At 40.4% G+C, this 17,416-nt stretch overlaps 1 protein-coding gene across 4 annotated transcripts in view; it reads left to right on the top strand.

Annotated features, from left to right (window-relative positions):
• The window catches only part of DUSP22 (dual specificity phosphatase 22), a 63,751-nt gene that overhangs the window by 22,188 nt on the left and 24,147 nt on the right, over positions 1–17,416 (top strand). For all 4 annotated transcript variants that reach the window (XM_047858939.1, XM_047858938.1, XM_047858941.1 and 1 more), the window contains exon 3: positions 1,561–1,643. In XM_047858939.1, the coding sequence (XP_047714895.1) occupies positions 1,561–1,643 (83 nt within the window). The remainder of the gene's footprint in view (positions 1–1,560; positions 1,644–17,416) is intronic.

The raw sequence follows: 17,416 nt of genomic DNA, 5'->3' as shown, positions 1-17,416 counted from the left end.
TTATGAAAGTGTTTCAGTCTCTACATAATCATCAAGACTTATGAAAACTGCAGATTCCTCAGCCTTGCCATAGACCTTGAACTAAATTGGAGCCCCGAACAAGCCCCCCAGATAGTTCATAGACATGTTAAGTTTTCAGAACCAGTTATGTTGAGTATACCAAAAAAACCCCAAAAAACAAAAAATATATAAAAAAATATTAAAACACAGTAATTCCATATTTTCAAGATTATCAGTATTAGAGCTAATTCCTTGTAGCAATTTTTCCATATATGTGTTTGTCTTTATCATGCTTTTATAAATTGAGCTCATATTCTACTTATTGTTTGGTACCTGCATTTACACTCTGCTTAACATTATATCCAAAGCATTTTCCCATATCATTAATATTTTCCAGAAACATGAAAAACATTTGACTTTCAGTCTTTTTTAACTTTCTATCATTTTACTCTGTGTCATTTAAAAAAGCTTGTCCCAGGTCAGGACATGGGCATAGGGGGAGCTGTTTCTTGGTGGACCCGTTTTGTAGGTTAGCAGAAGGGTTCCAACTTGAGGATATTCATTCAGTCTTTCTTCTACAGCATTAGATAGGAGCATTAGAAGAGAATGTAATTTGGTGTTTCCCTAGTTTCATACGCAAATAATTTAATAACCAACTGGTAACTTATGGACAATTCTGTTTGAGATTTCCAGAAAATGTTCCATTTTTACTTTGACCCTGAAGTGAATTGTAGGTGTAAAACACAGTCTTATCTGCATTTATTATTATTTTTTTTAATATTTTTTTTTCAACGTTTATTTATTTTTGGGACAGAGAGAGACAGAGCATGAACGGGGGAGGGGCAGAGAGCGAGGGAGACACAGAATCGGAAACAGGCTCCAGGCTCCGAGCCATCAGCCCAGAGCCCGACGCGGGGCTCGAACTCACGGACCGCGAGATCGTGACCTGGCTGAAGTCGGACGCTCAACCGACTGCGCCATTCAGGCGCCCCCTTATCTGCATTTAAACCCATCTCTGCCTTTAACATCAGGGTAAAGTCACCCCTAGCAGATTCCTATATGTTACATAGTGAGTGGCTCTTTTGTATTTGATTGTAACTTAGATTATTAATTATTAAGAGGTAATTTTTTAATATTAATACATATTAAACAACTTTATAGTTAATATTTCATATAAGACCAACCTGAGGGTCTACAATTTAACAAATAGCAACTATGAAATGACCTCATAGTTTCACTTCCCTTAAACAGCAACAATCATGATTACATGATTCTAAATATAAATATAAATCTACATAAATCTAAATATATTTCAAGTTTTAGGTGACCACTTTGTATCAAAAAAATCTGCCAATCACAAATAAGTTTAGTTATCTGCAAAATACATTAAAGCAATTCCTAAATTTTCCTAGATATAGATTATTCTAGATTGGGTATGGCCAATTATGAAGTTTCAAGAAAGAAATATGCAGGTCATATTGTATTTTTTCCTGGCTAAACTTTAGGATTAATTCATTTGCAGAGAAGAATAAAATGCTCATGTTCTTTCTTCTATGACAGATGCCAGAGATGCAGAGCAATTGAGCAAGAACAAGGTGACACATATTCTGTCTGTCCACGATAGTGCCAGGCCTATGTTGGAGGTAAGGGAGAGCTACGTGCATTTATCTTTATTTGTGTTTCCTGGGAGTGCATAGGACATTAGTGAAGGCAACTACCTTCTCTCTGACTCCATGTGCCCCTATTCATGTTGTGTACCTGTGGGCATATTAATTTTGTTTCCAGGCCATATTTGTGTCTATGCCCTGTCTGTGGCATGGCAGAAGAATGTATTCTTTTTCTGATTATACTCCTGCTACATTGCTAGCTTGGCTTTCTTCGCTAAATACCAAAGAATAAGTTGATGCCGCATTTACCTCTAGATGTTAAAGACATTTAAAACTCATTTGCATTCTTTAAAAAAAAATTTTTTTAAAATGTTTATTTATTTTTGAGAGAGAGAGCATGTGTGCACAAGCAAGCGGGGGAGGGGCAGAGAGAGAGACACACAGAATCTGAAGCAGGCTCCAGACTCTGAGCTGTCAGCACATAGCCTGAAGTGGGGCTCAAACTCACGAACCGTGAGATCATGACCTGAGCTGAAGTCAGACGCTCAACCGACTGAGCCACCCAGGCGCCCCTGTTTGCTTTGTTTTCAATATTATCCTTAGCTTTAGAATCCAAAAAAATTCAGCCTGCTCATTTCCTGATTTTTTTTTTTTTCCCATTTGAGCTCAATTATCTACCATTTACATTTAAGGACAAAAGACAATGGAAGATAAATTGTCACTGGAGATTTTCCAGGGCTTCTGGTACAGGGACTATCAGTGTAGAAGCTCTTGTTATGGCTTAGGTTTTCGAGTAAACAGGGTGTGTCTGCCTGTACACTAATTCCAAAAGCACCTTCACATCTTCAGTTTTACCCTAATGGATGGTTTGAGCTGTTGGACAGGAGTAAAATCTACTTCTATTTTTTAGCCTTGACAGAGCCCAAGTTACCTTTTTTTTTTTTTTTTAAGAAAATAATACATGTGTGGTTGTGACCCATAGGTGTTCTTCTATTTTAGGATGGGGTATTGGAAGGGGAGGGGTTACTTGTTCTGGAAGAAATAATCCTAGTTCAAGCTGTTTTCATTTAAATTCACATTATGCAAGAGCAGGTAACATACCTTTTATTTTAAATTTATTTTCCTTATCAATTAGAGCTGCCAGATTTCAGTTAGTGTAAAGACATGAGAACATGTTATAATAAGTAATTCTATTAAATGTTATAGTACCAGAGAACCATTGATGGTGAACAAACCTCTGTTCACTTCTCCAGATCTGTGAGTTCATACTTCCTTCTGTTGTTTCAGCTCTGGTTTTTTGTTAAGGTGCTATAATTTGTGTTGCAGCATGATTTTATTGAAAACAAAACAACAGCACATCATTTTTTGGAGATTAACAGTTCCTTTGAAAATAGCTACTCTGTTTCTTCATCTGTCAACAATAGTTTTATATTTAAAATATAGCCAAGCTATGGTCAAGATAATAAGTTAAACACAAACTGGTCATGATTGACTTCCTCTTAAATCACAAGATGAGGCTTGAGGTTTCCTTTATTTTAATAAATTACATAGATGTTCTTTCCACTCTCATCCTCCGGGCCTGCCTCACTACTTTATACTCCATATAACGGAACACATTGCCATGCGTGAACACGGCCCTTAAATCTGTTCATTGTAACTTCTGTCCAGAACCAAGACCCGCACGTTAGAAATAAAAAAGCTCTGGACCTTTTTTGTCCAATCTCCCCCACATTACATGTGGGAAACAAAGGGCTAGAAAGTTAAACAGGTTGGATTATAACCCAATATAAAGAGACACTCTTTGTGTAAAAACCTCAGAGCTGTGGGAAAACTGTGTTTCCCCATCAGTATTCTTTTTCATTCCCTTACCTCAGTCTATAAGGACTGGCTTGGGGGAAAAAAAAAAAAAAAGAGAGAAATTCTGTGCCTTTTCTTTAGAGGTGTATTTAGCGACATCCTATTGTAGTCTTTGAATGCTGTTATTTACCTCAGCTTGATAATAAGTACTTTCCTGTGATTTAATATTCATTAAGAGTTAGAACATCATTTTATGGCATAATATACTTTAATGTTTCTCCTCTTATTTTGTTCAGTTTTAACTTCACAGTTAATTAATAAATACATTCCTATAAAAAAATTAAAACAGTAGTCTCTCAGTACAAGTGGGAAGACTCAGTCACCAAAAGTTATTTCAACTCATGTGCTCACATTAAGTTACTGGGATACAGGAGATTCACTAGAGTCCCAGAAGTTGCAGAACTTTGTTTAGCTCTCTGCCTGGTGCATAAAGGGACTCTTGTGTCTTAAATTGTAAATTCAGTTCCAGAAGCCATGATCTTACCCAGCCTGAGATGAATCAGGGAAATTGTTTGGAGTTGGTAAATTGAGGGATGGATTTTATTCTTCAGCAGCTCTGTGTTATGCTAGCCTTGATCATTGGAGAGTAGAGCAGGGATGAAAGTGAGAGGGCAGGTTGTGTGCAGAGCCAAGCAACTGCAATAAGTTGAACCCCAAACTGGTAAGAAGCCCTAATATAAGGTGAAGGGATAAGGCATAGGAGACGAGACAGCTGGGACCTCCTTCGTGATCTGAAATCTTCAAAGCCATGCATGTTTATTGAATGGCCCCTAACTTACTCTGGGCAACACTAGTCTGGAGCTGGTCTGGGAGTGGCAAGGTTGTTATTATTGAAAATCGGAAGGGTTTCAGTGCTACTAATTCCATGCAGGAGTTTCCAAGCCCTGCTGCCATGTAGCCACTACACTGTAAATACTTCTTTCGTTCATTTCCAACAAATGTTTGAATGGGTTTAAAAGCAATTGGTGCTTAGCATCAAGTATCAAAGGCTTTTATAATCTTTACGTATGCTCTTATTGTAATGGAAGCTAAGTGAAAGAGGGTAGTCATATTGTGCAATATGGTTTCTAGTACAGAGCTCATAGGTCAAGGGCTTTGTGAAGATTCTAAAAGGGTAGATTGTTGAACAATAGCCCTGGGATGTGACACTTTGCAAAAAATAAAAAAGTTTAGGGAATTTAGCACACTATTGGCTCCTCTGGAAGATCCACATATTTATTAAAAGCTCTCAAGTTCTGCATTGAAGATACACACTTATCAATCTTTCTAAACAGGGAACCAGTTTGTGTGTGTGTGTGTGTGTGTGTGTGTGTGTGTGTGTGTGTGCGCGCGCCTGCTTATGTAACACACTATCTAATAACATCCCATGGCACTATTTTCTGCTGTATAGAGTCATGGACATTTAGATTAAGGAGGACTCAGGAAAGGGGTCTGCTGGCCATTAGAGTCCAGGGTGAGCTTTCTGGGTGAGCACTTGTTCAGAGGGATGCTTACACAGCTAGTAAGCTAAGGTGACTGTGATCAGGGAAAGGGTGCTAAACCCGATCTTATTACCAAATGGGGCTGCCTTAATATAGATTGTTGTGAGAACCTAATATTGGTAGGATGGAAGATTGCATAGTTTTAGTGCTTGTTACATCTTCCGTGGTCATAATGATTTGTAACCTGTTGTAACACCTGACCAGTGACCATTCTGGTGCATCTGCCATGAAAAGCCTCATGAATATGCTAAAGACATCTTTAGTTATGCATTTATTGATTTTACTTTAGGAAGGACTTTTAAGGAACTTGTGATTTGGTTGATTTCAGTTAAATTAGATGTGATTCTCTATTATTTAGGTACTTTTTAGAAGGGTTTCCCAATATAATGTTAGGGTGTTGTACTCTTTCTAACAATCCAAAGGCAGAAAAGAAATGAAAGAATAAAAGGTGCTGTTCTCAGGGTGGAGGGGCTGGGCCTCACCTCACCTCTGGTCATCTAGTAAAACCAGGTGGTCTTTGGTGCTTCTTCGGTGGATGAGACAAGGTTTATTTATCTTTTGAACCATGAGGCAAGGTGGTCAGCCAAGATAAAGAGGTCCAAAGCCCCAATTTCTTTTTCTCCAGAAGAGTATCTGAGGAGTAGATTTTCTGGGATGATGATTCTAAGAAACAGTAGAAACTTGGGGGCCTATATATTCACTTGAGTCAGCCCTAAATTAACATCTACAATTCTGAAGAGCTCTGACTCCATTTCTATGCCTACTTTTTCTGTGTTTGACATAGGAATCCCAGATGAACAGGGTCCCAGAGATCACTTACTTTGATTCTACATTGTGTAGACAAAGAAACTAAAGTTCGGAGACATGAAGGGACTTGCCCACAATCCCATAGTTGGTCTGTGTAGCTTAATAGGAACCTGGATCTTCTTTCCCAAGCCAGAGATTTCCCCAGAGTGCCTTACTGCCTTGGTCCTCTCCTTGCAGGACTGATGCTTCTGAATCTGCAAGCAATATTAGTAGATATTGCCACATATGCTTTGGAAAGGGTTATACCATTTGTGCCTTTACTGGCAATGTATGAAAGTTCCTGTTTTCCAATACTGCCACCAGCACAGAGTTCTATTCTTCATTACTTTTAATTGGCAATTTTTTTTTTTGTTTTATTTGCTGTGAATGCTGTCCTCACACTGTTGAGTTTCTTTTTCAAACCGTTCTTGCCTTTGAAGGCAGGGAGTGATTGATTGATTGACTGATTGATTCAACTCCTGCTACATGCCAGGCCCTGGGACAGATGCTGGAGATAACAGAAGGAATTAATCCCAGTATTTTCCCCAATGAAGCCCTTAGAGTGTAAACAAGATATATATTATGGGTATTTTATAAATACCAGTAATAATTAAGTCCAGTGGAGGAAGAGCTCTGGCTCAGGGTAGGCCCTTAGTACTAGGAATCAAGTAGGAACAGAGGCCAATGAAGATCAGAGAACAAGGTTTTTCCTCTGCCACATGAATCTGGAGACATTTGCAGTTGACCAGGCATTTGACTGGGTTTTTGGAGATGATAAGAATTTGAAAAATCTGGTCTGTTGCATTCCAGCCAGGAGGAAGCTGGTAGTCCCAAGACATGACTTTTGGTAGAGCTCTGATTCCATGACAGTCATACCAATCTCTTTCAATCCTCCAAAAAGACTGAGAGCCCAACAAGGTGGATGGCAGTGTTCTGGTTCCTTCATAGCATAATCAGACCTGGTGACTTGCTCACATCACCTGTTAGCAAGTGGCAGGGCCAGGGGGAAAATCATTGCCACATTCATTAATTTCAAACAGAAGTTAAGTCCAGACCTGTAATTTAAATATTGAAGGCGGAAAAACCCCTTTGTCTATTTCTATGTGTAGGACTTGGTTGGGGAGTTGATTGCTTTTTCTGGAGTGTTTCCTTATCAGTGAGCTGTGTCTTCAGTGTCTACTGATTGCTCTAGATTTGAGGGGTAGTGAAAACTCCTGTCACAAAGATGGTGTTTTTTTCATATCAGGAACCCCATATTGTTTGTAGGTGCTAAGGAAGTAATATTGAGCAATGAAAGATTTCTCCCTTCCCCTGAAAAAAGAAACAGAACTCTATCTTTCTAATGTAAAAATTTCAGAGGTTGTTTCATTTTTCATTCTGTGTACTTAACCAGAGCACCTGCAGGAAACAAAACTATTTTTTGCTATTAACAAAAATGCTTTAAAAAGTATTCTCATTCCTTTGCTTAACTAATCCTCCAAATAATTTTAATTTTCAAATGATTTATATTTTAGGATTAACTAGAAAAAAAACAGTGGTTTATATGCATATAGTCAAACCAGGGTATTTTATGTATACCAGGTAGGTTTTTTGCGCTTGAGTTCAGCATGGATATGTATTCTTTCCATTTTAAGTTTTGGCTTTTATACTTTGAACCACTTAAGGGTTTTTTTGTTTTTTTTTTTTAAGAATAAGATGTTTTCATAAAAGACATTTATTCTTGGTGGTTCTGTTTTATATTTCCTTTAACACTAAAGACATTTTTTGAGGTGCCCATGCTCACAATTTCATATTGTTAGTTTTGTTTATAGTTGGCCACATCTTCTGGTTCTGATACTTCTTGTTATCTATATGTCTGTACTGCTGTCTTCATTACCCACTTACTTTGAGGAAACTCTCACCAAGGTGAGATATTCAGTCTACTCGGACAGTGGTGTTGGCGGACTGAGGGGCTCCTTGATGTACCTTGGTTGTCTGCTACATGTCTGTCTGGTGACCCTCCTCATTTCACTACCTCAAAAGTTAAGTTGGTTTCCCAAGTGTAAATCAAACCAGAAACAAGGTGTTAAGTGGCATTTAAAGTTTAAGAAACTTCTATATGCTCTTCTTTCTTCTACGCTATTGCCTGCTCAAGCCCTACCCTTCCTCACAGCTTGGCCCCAGCTCTCCTTCTGAGAAGGACACTCCCAGTTTCCTCCAACCTCAGGACTTCTTCCCTTTTTTCTGTAATATTTGTAGTTTATACTCTGAGCTGGGTTGTGAATTGTATACACTCTGTGACAGCCTCTGTAGTCTATCAAATGGCTATTTAATCTCTGTTTGATATCTAACTCTTTACTGTGTCCAGGCTCCTCAGCTGGCTTCAGGCGTACTGCAGGCAAGTACTACACTGAGATTTCTTTGGTGTCTCCAGTACTCAACCTGGGTCTGGTACACAGGAGTCCCTATGCAGACACTTACTGATGAACTGAGAGCCACATGCATTTTCAACTCCATTCCAAAGTGGGAAATCAGGTCTTTGATCATTTATAGTTCATTGAGAGGTGTGAAAGAAGAGCTGTGCCAAGAATGATTTATTAACCATGAGTTATAAGTGAAGCCAGAGGATCTGTTTAATGCAGTGTAGCCTCATTTATGTGGTTTGTTTGTTGTGTTACTCACTTGTCAGTAAGTGATAGCAAAAGTTAGATGTACTGTTTTATGGAGTTCTTATGGACTCTAGTTCAGAATTATCTTTTGCTAAGTTATTATAACCAAGAATTCCCTGTGATACTTCTATGATGTTCTGATTGATCTCTTAAGGATCCTTTAGCCACCTTTGGTTTGCATTAGAAGCTTTGTCCTACAGGAGGAAAGTACATTTTAAGACACAGACAGTGAATGATCAATTCGAAGGTTTGCCATACCCAAGGCAGTATGCTTGAAGTACAGGCAGAGTTGGTTGAGGCATTGTCTCAGACTTCAAGGACTTAATAGCCAGATCATGAAAAGCTGAGAGAACATTCAAGCATAGGGGCTTGTGTTCTGGCTCATGAGGAAGATCCTCATTGCCTGTGGTCTTCCTTTGGCAGCCACATAAGCACACTTGCAGGGTGTCACCCCCAGCTCTGCCTTTCTACTTGGTATCCATGTTGGTCCTCAGTTTTCAGGACCCAAGGGCCCACCCTGCCCATGACCTTCAAGTCACAGGAGCTATAGGACACATTTCTCCTAGGAGGATAGGTAATTAATGAAAGCCACATGTTTTATCTTGTACTCACAGAGGTATGGGCAACGATGTTCACTGCAGCTCTGTTTGTAATGGCAAAAAATTGGAGCCAACCCACACATTCAGCAGAAGGATAGTAATCAATTATGATACAACCATGTTAAGAAATACTCTGCAGCAATTCAAAAAGAGAAAGGTTTATAGGTATACACAGGAAAAAGTTAATTGTTAAGCAAAATAAGCAAGTTGTAAAATAATATCTACAATATAATCCCATTTATATAAAATTAAATATCAATTATATATTTCTGTGTGTACATTTATATGCATGTAAATGTACAGGTAAGGGTTTGGAAGGACCGTGCCAGATTCTTCAGAATGGTAAGTGGGGTAGGATGGGAAAAGAGGGTAGGAAGGATGAATTTCACTTTTGTGTCTAGTTTTATTTTTTTCACAGTGGGAGTCTCTTCATAGTTTCTTTTTGAATGAAGAAAGGTAGGGAAGGGAGGCAGGCAGGTGGGTGGCCATACCCCTGGTCTCTGTAGTAGTGACAAGTGGATATTGAGGCTTGGCCAGAATGGACATCAGACACATTACATCCTTGTTGTCCATGATCAGAGGATATAAACCATTCATTTCAGTTATCTTAATCTTGAAAGGGAGAAGGTAGCCCGAGACAAACCTTTCAACTGTCTAGATTTTATTTTTGGTATCAATTAACTTCTATTTGATTGTTTCAGTTAAATGAATTTATGTCCTTTCTTAAGATTCACAAATCCCCTAGTGCAGTTTGAAGCATTGGGTGAGATTTCCTATGTAGATTGGCCAGTGTATCCAATGTGGATGATTTTAGTTAGTTTATTGGCATTGCAGAACCTTCATACTATCAAATTGCTAATGAGGTCCTGGGCCTTTGAAAACAAATCATTGTTTGACCATGGTTTTCAGATTGACAATTGTTTCCAGTGAACCCCCATTGTTTTCACCTCTCTAGGAAAGTCTTTGATGCCACCCAAGTATCAGTGGCACCTACCATACCAAAGGCTTGCAGCAGCTTTCATGTGTTGAGGTAAATTTGTTTGAAGCCAACCCCAGACTTAAATAGAAATGACTCAAATAGAAATGATTATGGTAGGTATCGAAAACTGTCTAGTAATCGCTCTTTCTTGAATCAAGCTGTATCTGAGTTCCGTGTGTGTGGGCAGTCAAGTGCGTAAGAAAGTTCCATCTGGCTGCTGACCCCTCTGTGACAAGCTCACTTGCAAATGGAGTTATAAAACCAGAATTCCAGCATGAATGGACTAAAAGGGGCTTGAAATCTTTATTTCTTCTAGAGAGGAAACGGTGCTTTTTTGTCCTTAAGTGAAACCAATCTATGTTAACCTTTCTTTTCTCTGGCTTTCTAGAGCACCCTGCATTTCAGATGTAAACCTTCTCTTTAGTACTCATATATAGTGTCCAGCCTCTCCACATAACTGAAGACTTTTACAAAGCACTCTTCCTAAACTTTTCTCTAAATCAAGTCCCAGTTTTTTAGTATTTCTTGCTGAGTGCCCTTTTTTATCCTTCCTGTCTTACTCCCCTGTGTGTTCAAGTACTGAGCACACCGTGTGTTGAGTGTTTCTGAAGTGGGCTTGCCTTGTTTGCATCCCTCCTTTTCTTCAATGGGGAATATATCCCATTGATCTGTCAATATCTCCAAACCACGGTCTCAGGAGAAGTATGTAACTTGTGGTCTCCCCTGTGTGCCTCAGCTGGAGTGATAGTATGCATTGATACAACTACATAAATTGCCTATAAATGCTGAAGCACATGGTAGAAATTCTGTCTATTTATGCAAAATATTCAGACTCATGGGCTGGGAAGTTTGGGGAAGACTTTGTAAAGAGGGGTGTTGAGGCAACCTTGTAGAACCAGTATGGTTTGGTTCAGTGGGGAGGTATGTCTCGACTAGGAGCAGCCCTTCGCAGCCCTTCCGGACTGGTCAGGAAGGGGGAAATAAGCCCTGGAGCCATAAGAGATGTGTGGAGATTGGCTGATTATAGAGTGGAGAAGGTGGTCAACATGGTGGGGTCAGGGTGGGGCCATACTCAGTTCTCCTTTTGGCTAAATTAGGAGTTATTCCCTCAGATTCAGCAGATGTTTACTTACCTTGTAACAAGGATTGGGGATAAAATACAAAGAAGTAAGATGGGGCCCAGCATTAAGAAGAGACAGGCACAGAAATCCTTGTAACAGTGCAAAGTTGTGAATGCATAACAGAGGTGAGGGGCTCTGGGGAACTTGAGAAAATGGCTAACCCAGCCAGGTCAGCCATGATTTGCCAAGGAGTTGACAATTTGGTGTGGTCCCAAGAGATAACAAAAGTTTTTTAGGTACTGATGGTGAACACAGACAGGGCGGGGGAATGAGATTTCTCTAGGCATGCAGAGGTACCAGATGTGCAAAGGCAAGGCATGTTCTGTGACTTGTGAAAGGCTCATCAGGGCAGAGTGGCCAGGCTGCAGAGGCAGGCTCAGAGCAGATTGGAAAGTTTTTATTTGTCAAGTTGAGGAGTCTGAGCTTTATCTGTGAAGCAGAGACTCAGCAAAGATTTATGAACCAAGTCAGGTGACACATTCAGGTTCCTTTTCCAGGGTATTGACTAGGGAATGGGATGAGTGAGGGTGATGGATATCAAGGAAACTTTAGGAAGCTCTTACAGTAATCCTGGTCAGAAATGGTGATGGTTTGAACTGGGATGCTGAGAGTGGATTTTTCTGTAGAAGTGGAAGAGTCATTTCCACAACGTGACACAGCAAGGTTAAAAATCAAAGGATGAGCAAAGATTTTTCAGTGTAAATGAACCAAAAGAAATGTGGCATAGCAATATTTTTATCAGACAAAATAGAATTGAAAGCAAAAGAATCAAATTGGATTAAGGAGGAACTATATAAATGAAAAAAAGGAACAATCTGTCAAGAAATTTTAACAGCCATGAACTTGTAGGTACTTCATAAAATGGCTTCAAAATACAGAAAGCCATTTCTAAGAATTGTTTATAAATAGATATGGGGAGTGAAGCAAGGGAGAAGCTAGGGATGTCTGAGGCCACAGCATGATGGGCTAAAAGACATGTACCACCAATGGATGGATGTGAGCATTCGGGGAGGCAGAGCTGGAATTGAAGAAGCAGCAAGATAAGTTCTGGGTGAAATGCTCATGTGATATTCCCAAATGAATAGAAATATATGCCCAGGGCTCAGGAGAGAGATCTAGGCTGGAGATGAAGGTTTAGCATCATCATTGTAGACTTGTAGCTAAGCCATTGAGATGGAATAAAACCATGCAAGAAAATGCTTCAACAGGATGAATAGGAGGCTAGAGAATGAACAGAATCCTGGGAGCATGGAAGCGTCTGACTTTTATGTGGTGTTAATAACATTGAAAGCACATAAACACATGCTCCCATCAGTCACGTGTCAGGTGAGGTAGATGAATCTTGATTATTATTCCTAAATTCACACCCCTTGATGGGTGCTAGTTAGTCTCAACTTTTTTGAGTACAGTCCTTGAGGTACTCTTTAAGGGCACCCCAGAGCACAGAGGGGTTAGAAAAGAGCTCTGGTGCAGATGTAATGCAGTTCTGCAGTTCTTTGGCCATCAACCCTTAACAAGAAATTCTTGTGCATGGTTGTGCTAGATGCTAGCACTAGAAGGCAGAACAAGTGACATAGGAGCAAACTCTGGAAAGCTTTTAATAGGGGCCCAATTTTACTAAGGAGTTTAAAAGGGAAGAGCAGCTTAATTTGGAAGATACAACCAAAGTAAGTATCCTCATAAGGAAATATGTTTTTGGTTCCAGGTTAGGACAGCACAGCATGTAGCTGGCAGACCTTCAGGAAATCTGACCATCGTAGTGGTAATGGCAGAGGATGTCTAGCCCAAGGGAATTGGACAAATTGCAGGCTCCTTGGGTGAGGGGCCTTTGAGTCTGTAGTCAGAAATTGGAATGAGAAGTTAAAGGTTATATTGGTTGGTTGGTTGGTTGGTTGGTTGGTTGATTAAGACCCAAAGCAGGGTATAATGGCTCTGTAGGCACTATTGTTTTCAGCCATAAGATAAAAAATATTTAAATGTAGTCTGGTTTACTGAAGACTGGTTTAAGCAAATTTGCCATTTTTAGGTGCTCCTAGTAATTCATTGCTGGTAGGCACTGCAGGTGGACCTTGTGCCTGCCACAGCTGCAAGGGAAGTGATCCAAACTGACTTTAAAAGCCCAAGAGTAAACCAATGGCACCTAGCTAAGAGTCATCATCTCAGTTCAGGCTAAGTGGACAGGTCATGCCCATACTACTCTTTGAAATGTTTCCCCCTCTCTGTGGTCTGACTCCTGAGATGTTTTACAGACCTTTATGTGTATGCTGGGGCAGAGAATTGTGTCAAACCCTGGGTTTGAATTGAGAAATTATTTCTCCTTTCAGTTATCACCACAACTAGTACAGATGTTGAGTTTCAACATGCATTACTTAGAAGCATCTTCAACTAGCTCTTATCTGCTTTTCTAATGGGAAAGCAAATGAAATACATGGTGAAAGTTTGAGCTAGTCAAGCCATACCTGCTTATAGCACTGGTGAGAGAAAAGTAGTAGATGCATCCAAGATCTGAATTAGAGCCTTCTTCTCTTGAGGGCCAATATGGACATACTTATTTGCTTCTTAGATTTTTCCCAACTAAAAGGAAATGATCCATAAGATTCCTTTGGTGAGAACCATAGCCAGCTTCCAGAGAATGGAGAGGACATGGGAAAGCTGCCATCAGGCTATGCCTTTACCCTTTAAATGGCTGCAAAGAGACAGCTTTTCTGATATTGTGTGAACATGGGGTAAGGCATCACAGACAAACAGAGCTGATCCCAGACCTCAAATTGAACCATGGAAACTATGCCTAAGCAGAGTAGTTTAGAAATCATCTCAGAATTTACAGATCTTTAAAGCAGTTGGGGCTTCAAAATGGTGGAACTGGTCCAACTTGACTTTACCTATTTAGTGAAATACCTTGTCAAGGAGACCATCCCCACAGCTACCCAAGCAGAAGGTAATTTCAAAGCTACTATAACTGATTAATTTAAGCTGCATTATAGAATGCTCTGATACTATGCCCTAAAGAACAAAAATTATCAGGGCACCTGATCGGGGCATCAGTCAGTCAAGTGTCTGACTCTTGATTTCAGCTCAGGTCATGATCTCACAGTAATGAGATGGAGTCCCACATCTCTCCCTCTCTCTGCTCCAGCCCCGCTCATGCATGCATGCACACACATGTTCATTCTCTCTCTCTCTCTCTCTCTCCCTCTTCCTCTCCCTCTCCCTCTCCCTCTCCCTTTCTCCCTCTCCCTCTCCCTCTCCCTTTCTCCCTCTCCCTTTCTCCCTCTCCCAAAATAAATGAATAAACTTCTTTTAAAAAATAACAAAAATTATGTCATAGCTAACAAAGAATAACATTTCTAAGTATTTGTTTTTTTTTAATGTTCCTTTACACTGAGGCTAGCCAGATTTTCCAATGGAAACCTCTCTTGCTGTTGCTCCTGTATGTGTGGTGGCATTGTGGTTGAATAGTCCCAAACAGTAATCCTGAGGTCCTGCTGACCCCAATGAAGGAGGGACCTTTAACCTCCTTGGTGGCCAGTGCTCGATCTCTCCTTGTGAGTCCTATATGGGCTCTAACAAAAGTGGTCTGGGACTTCCTTCTGTGCCTAGTGCAAGAGGATGCAGCTGTCAAAATAAAAATAGCCCATCAGATTGCTTTCAATGGCAGCAGTGGGGGAGGGAAGATTTGGTAAAATGCTGCCCTTTCAAAGGAAGGCCATGGAACATTGACCAGCCAATCCTTAAAACAGAGCAAGGAAAATGCACTCCCCCATTATGTTTGGGTAATAGGACACCCCTTATCTGTTGTACATGAATGTTCCATGAAACAGAAATTTAATGCAGTCTCTAATCCACATTTACCTTCATTGTAGAGGGATACTCTTCCTTATATTCAGGAGAAATGGGACAGGTTCTGTTCTCTGCCCTACTCCTCTCTACCCTTCCAGCCCATAGCTCTTTCTTACTGTTCTGAGTTCCATGGCCCTTCTTGTGTGGCTCATGCACTGGCCTTTACCACCTGTAGCCTTTGCATGTCATAAACATTAGCCCTACCCACGTACGACTGGACAGCTCATAGGGTCAGTTTTGTTTCAAGAATGAAACCTGCTTGTTTTCATTCTTGAAACAAACCACTTCAAGGTCTGATCCCACAAAGAGGAGGTGATGTTAGGCCCAAGAGATTGAGTGCTCTTTAGAAAAAGCTTCTTAGCTTTTTCAAAGCTGCAGATTGTATCCAAGACTGAAGACAAGTGGCAATCTACAAAGTCAGTAACTCAGTCTTCAGTGAATTTATTATTCTATCATAAGTGAGAGAGTCTGAGAACTCATTTGTTTAGTAATCTCCAAAATAGGACACAAATAATGTTTGAAACAATGCTATGTTCCTCCCTGAGTAGAGAGATGTATTTAAGAAGGGAAACAGTCACCTTCTTGCTGAAAAGGTGAGGATGACTCAGGCAGGTGTGCTCATCCAGGCCTAGTAGATAAACAAGAGTGAATGTGGCTCTTCCCACTGGTTCTAGTGAGCTGTCTGCTAACAGCATTCTGAAGCCTGGTCTGTGTGACACTGAATTTGCTGGTAACCTGTGGCTGCAATCAAGATAGAGATGACTGACAACAAACTTGCCTTTTCCAGTTATTGAGCACCTACTAGCAGCACTTAGTGTGTTTCACATATTGCATCTAATTTCTTTGTTAAAAATGTCCTATATTAGAGGAAGATTCCTCTGTCCCCCTCTTTTTCAGAGAAAGAAGAGAACTGAGTACAACTAATGATTTAGAATATTGCAATTCTAAGAAGGTGCTGTGCTGTATCAGGAGCACCTGGGTGGCTCAGTTGGTTAAGCATCCAACTTCAGCTCAGGTCATGATCTTGCAGTTCATGAATTCAAGCTTGCATTGGGCTCTCTGCTGTCAGTGCAAGCCTGCTTTGGATCCTCTGCCTCCCTCTCTCTGTCCTTGCCACGTTCACTCCCCACCTCTCAAAATTAAATAAACATTTTTTTTTTTTAAAAAGAAGGTGCTATTCTGTATCGGATATCATTTAAATATAGAAGAAAAATTTGACATGCAAGATGAACTTGAAACCATGAAAATGACTGTGAAATGTCATTGACTAGACCAGGGCTCGGCACACATTTTTATCAAGGGCCAGATAGTAAATATTTTGAGCTCTGTGGGCCCTAAGTTTCCTGTTACAGTACAGTACTGTCTCCTGTACCATGAAAGGAGCTATTGACAATGTATAGATGAACAGGCATGACTGTGTCCCAATAAACACAGGCCTATTTGCAAATCCTGCCAGCATCATCCAGGAGCCTGTGTTGGGTCTAAAGCCTGGGGCCATTTATTCCCCAATTTAATGCAGTCCTGAAGATATCTGAGCATTTTGCCTGCCATCACCTTAGTTATCATTTCCCATTGTTAGTGAGACTGTTCACAAGATTCTGCTGAGACCATTTAGAGCATGTAGTAAACTAAATATGGAGACCTAGACCTTAAAGACCATTTGTGCCTGGCCTGTCTGCACTGGGTCATGACTTTGGAGCCAACTGCAAGTGCCTCTGGCCAGCCTAGGGCAGTGCTCAAGGACATATATGGGCCATTCTAGTAATTTTTTAAATATAATTTATTGTCAAATTGGCTTACATAGAACACCCAGTACTCATCCCAACAAGTGCCCTCCTCAGTGCCCATCACCCACTTTCCCCTCTCCCCCACCACCCATCAACCCTCAGTTTGTTCTCTGTATTTAAGAGTCTACTATGGTTTGCTTCCCTCCCTCTCTGTTTGTAACTAATTTTTTTCCCCTTCCCTTCCCCATGGTCTTCTGTTAAGTTTCTCAAGATCCACATATGAGTGAAAACATATGATATCTGTCTTTCTCTGACTGACTTATTTTAGAATTAAAATTGTAAAAATGGATCTTCTTTCCCATGCATTTCTTCCTTCACTTAGCAACCATTATTGATGGTCTTTGAAGAGAAGGGTACTGGGATACCGAAAGAAAGATGACTAAGATAGGATTAGGCATTTAAAGAATTTAGGGTCTATTGGGAGAGACCATTCATAAGACAGTTATGGTCCTCTATTCTGTGGTCTTGATGCCTGTGTGCCAGCCATGTTGTGTGTTGTCGGGGCACTTGGAACAGGGAGGTGGAGTCAGCCTGAGGTGGAGGGAGATGATGTCAGGGAAGGTTCTGGGCATGCGGCTGGTAGGTTACATCAGGGGAGGTTCCACTAAGGAAGTACCCCTGGGAGGAGTCCTGAAAGAGAAGGGTATTCCAGATATGAAAAAAAAAATACTGGAGAGAAGAAGGAAGCCTGGGGAGAAGTGGGCAGGAAAG

This window comes from Prionailurus viverrinus, chromosome B2 (assembly GCF_022837055.1).
Source record: "Prionailurus viverrinus isolate Anna chromosome B2, UM_Priviv_1.0, whole genome shotgun sequence".
NCBI lineage: Eukaryota > Metazoa > Chordata > Mammalia > Carnivora > Felidae > Prionailurus > Prionailurus viverrinus.
The sequence above is the reverse complement of the archived record's forward strand: the minus strand, read 5'-3'. Positions and strand labels throughout refer to the sequence as shown.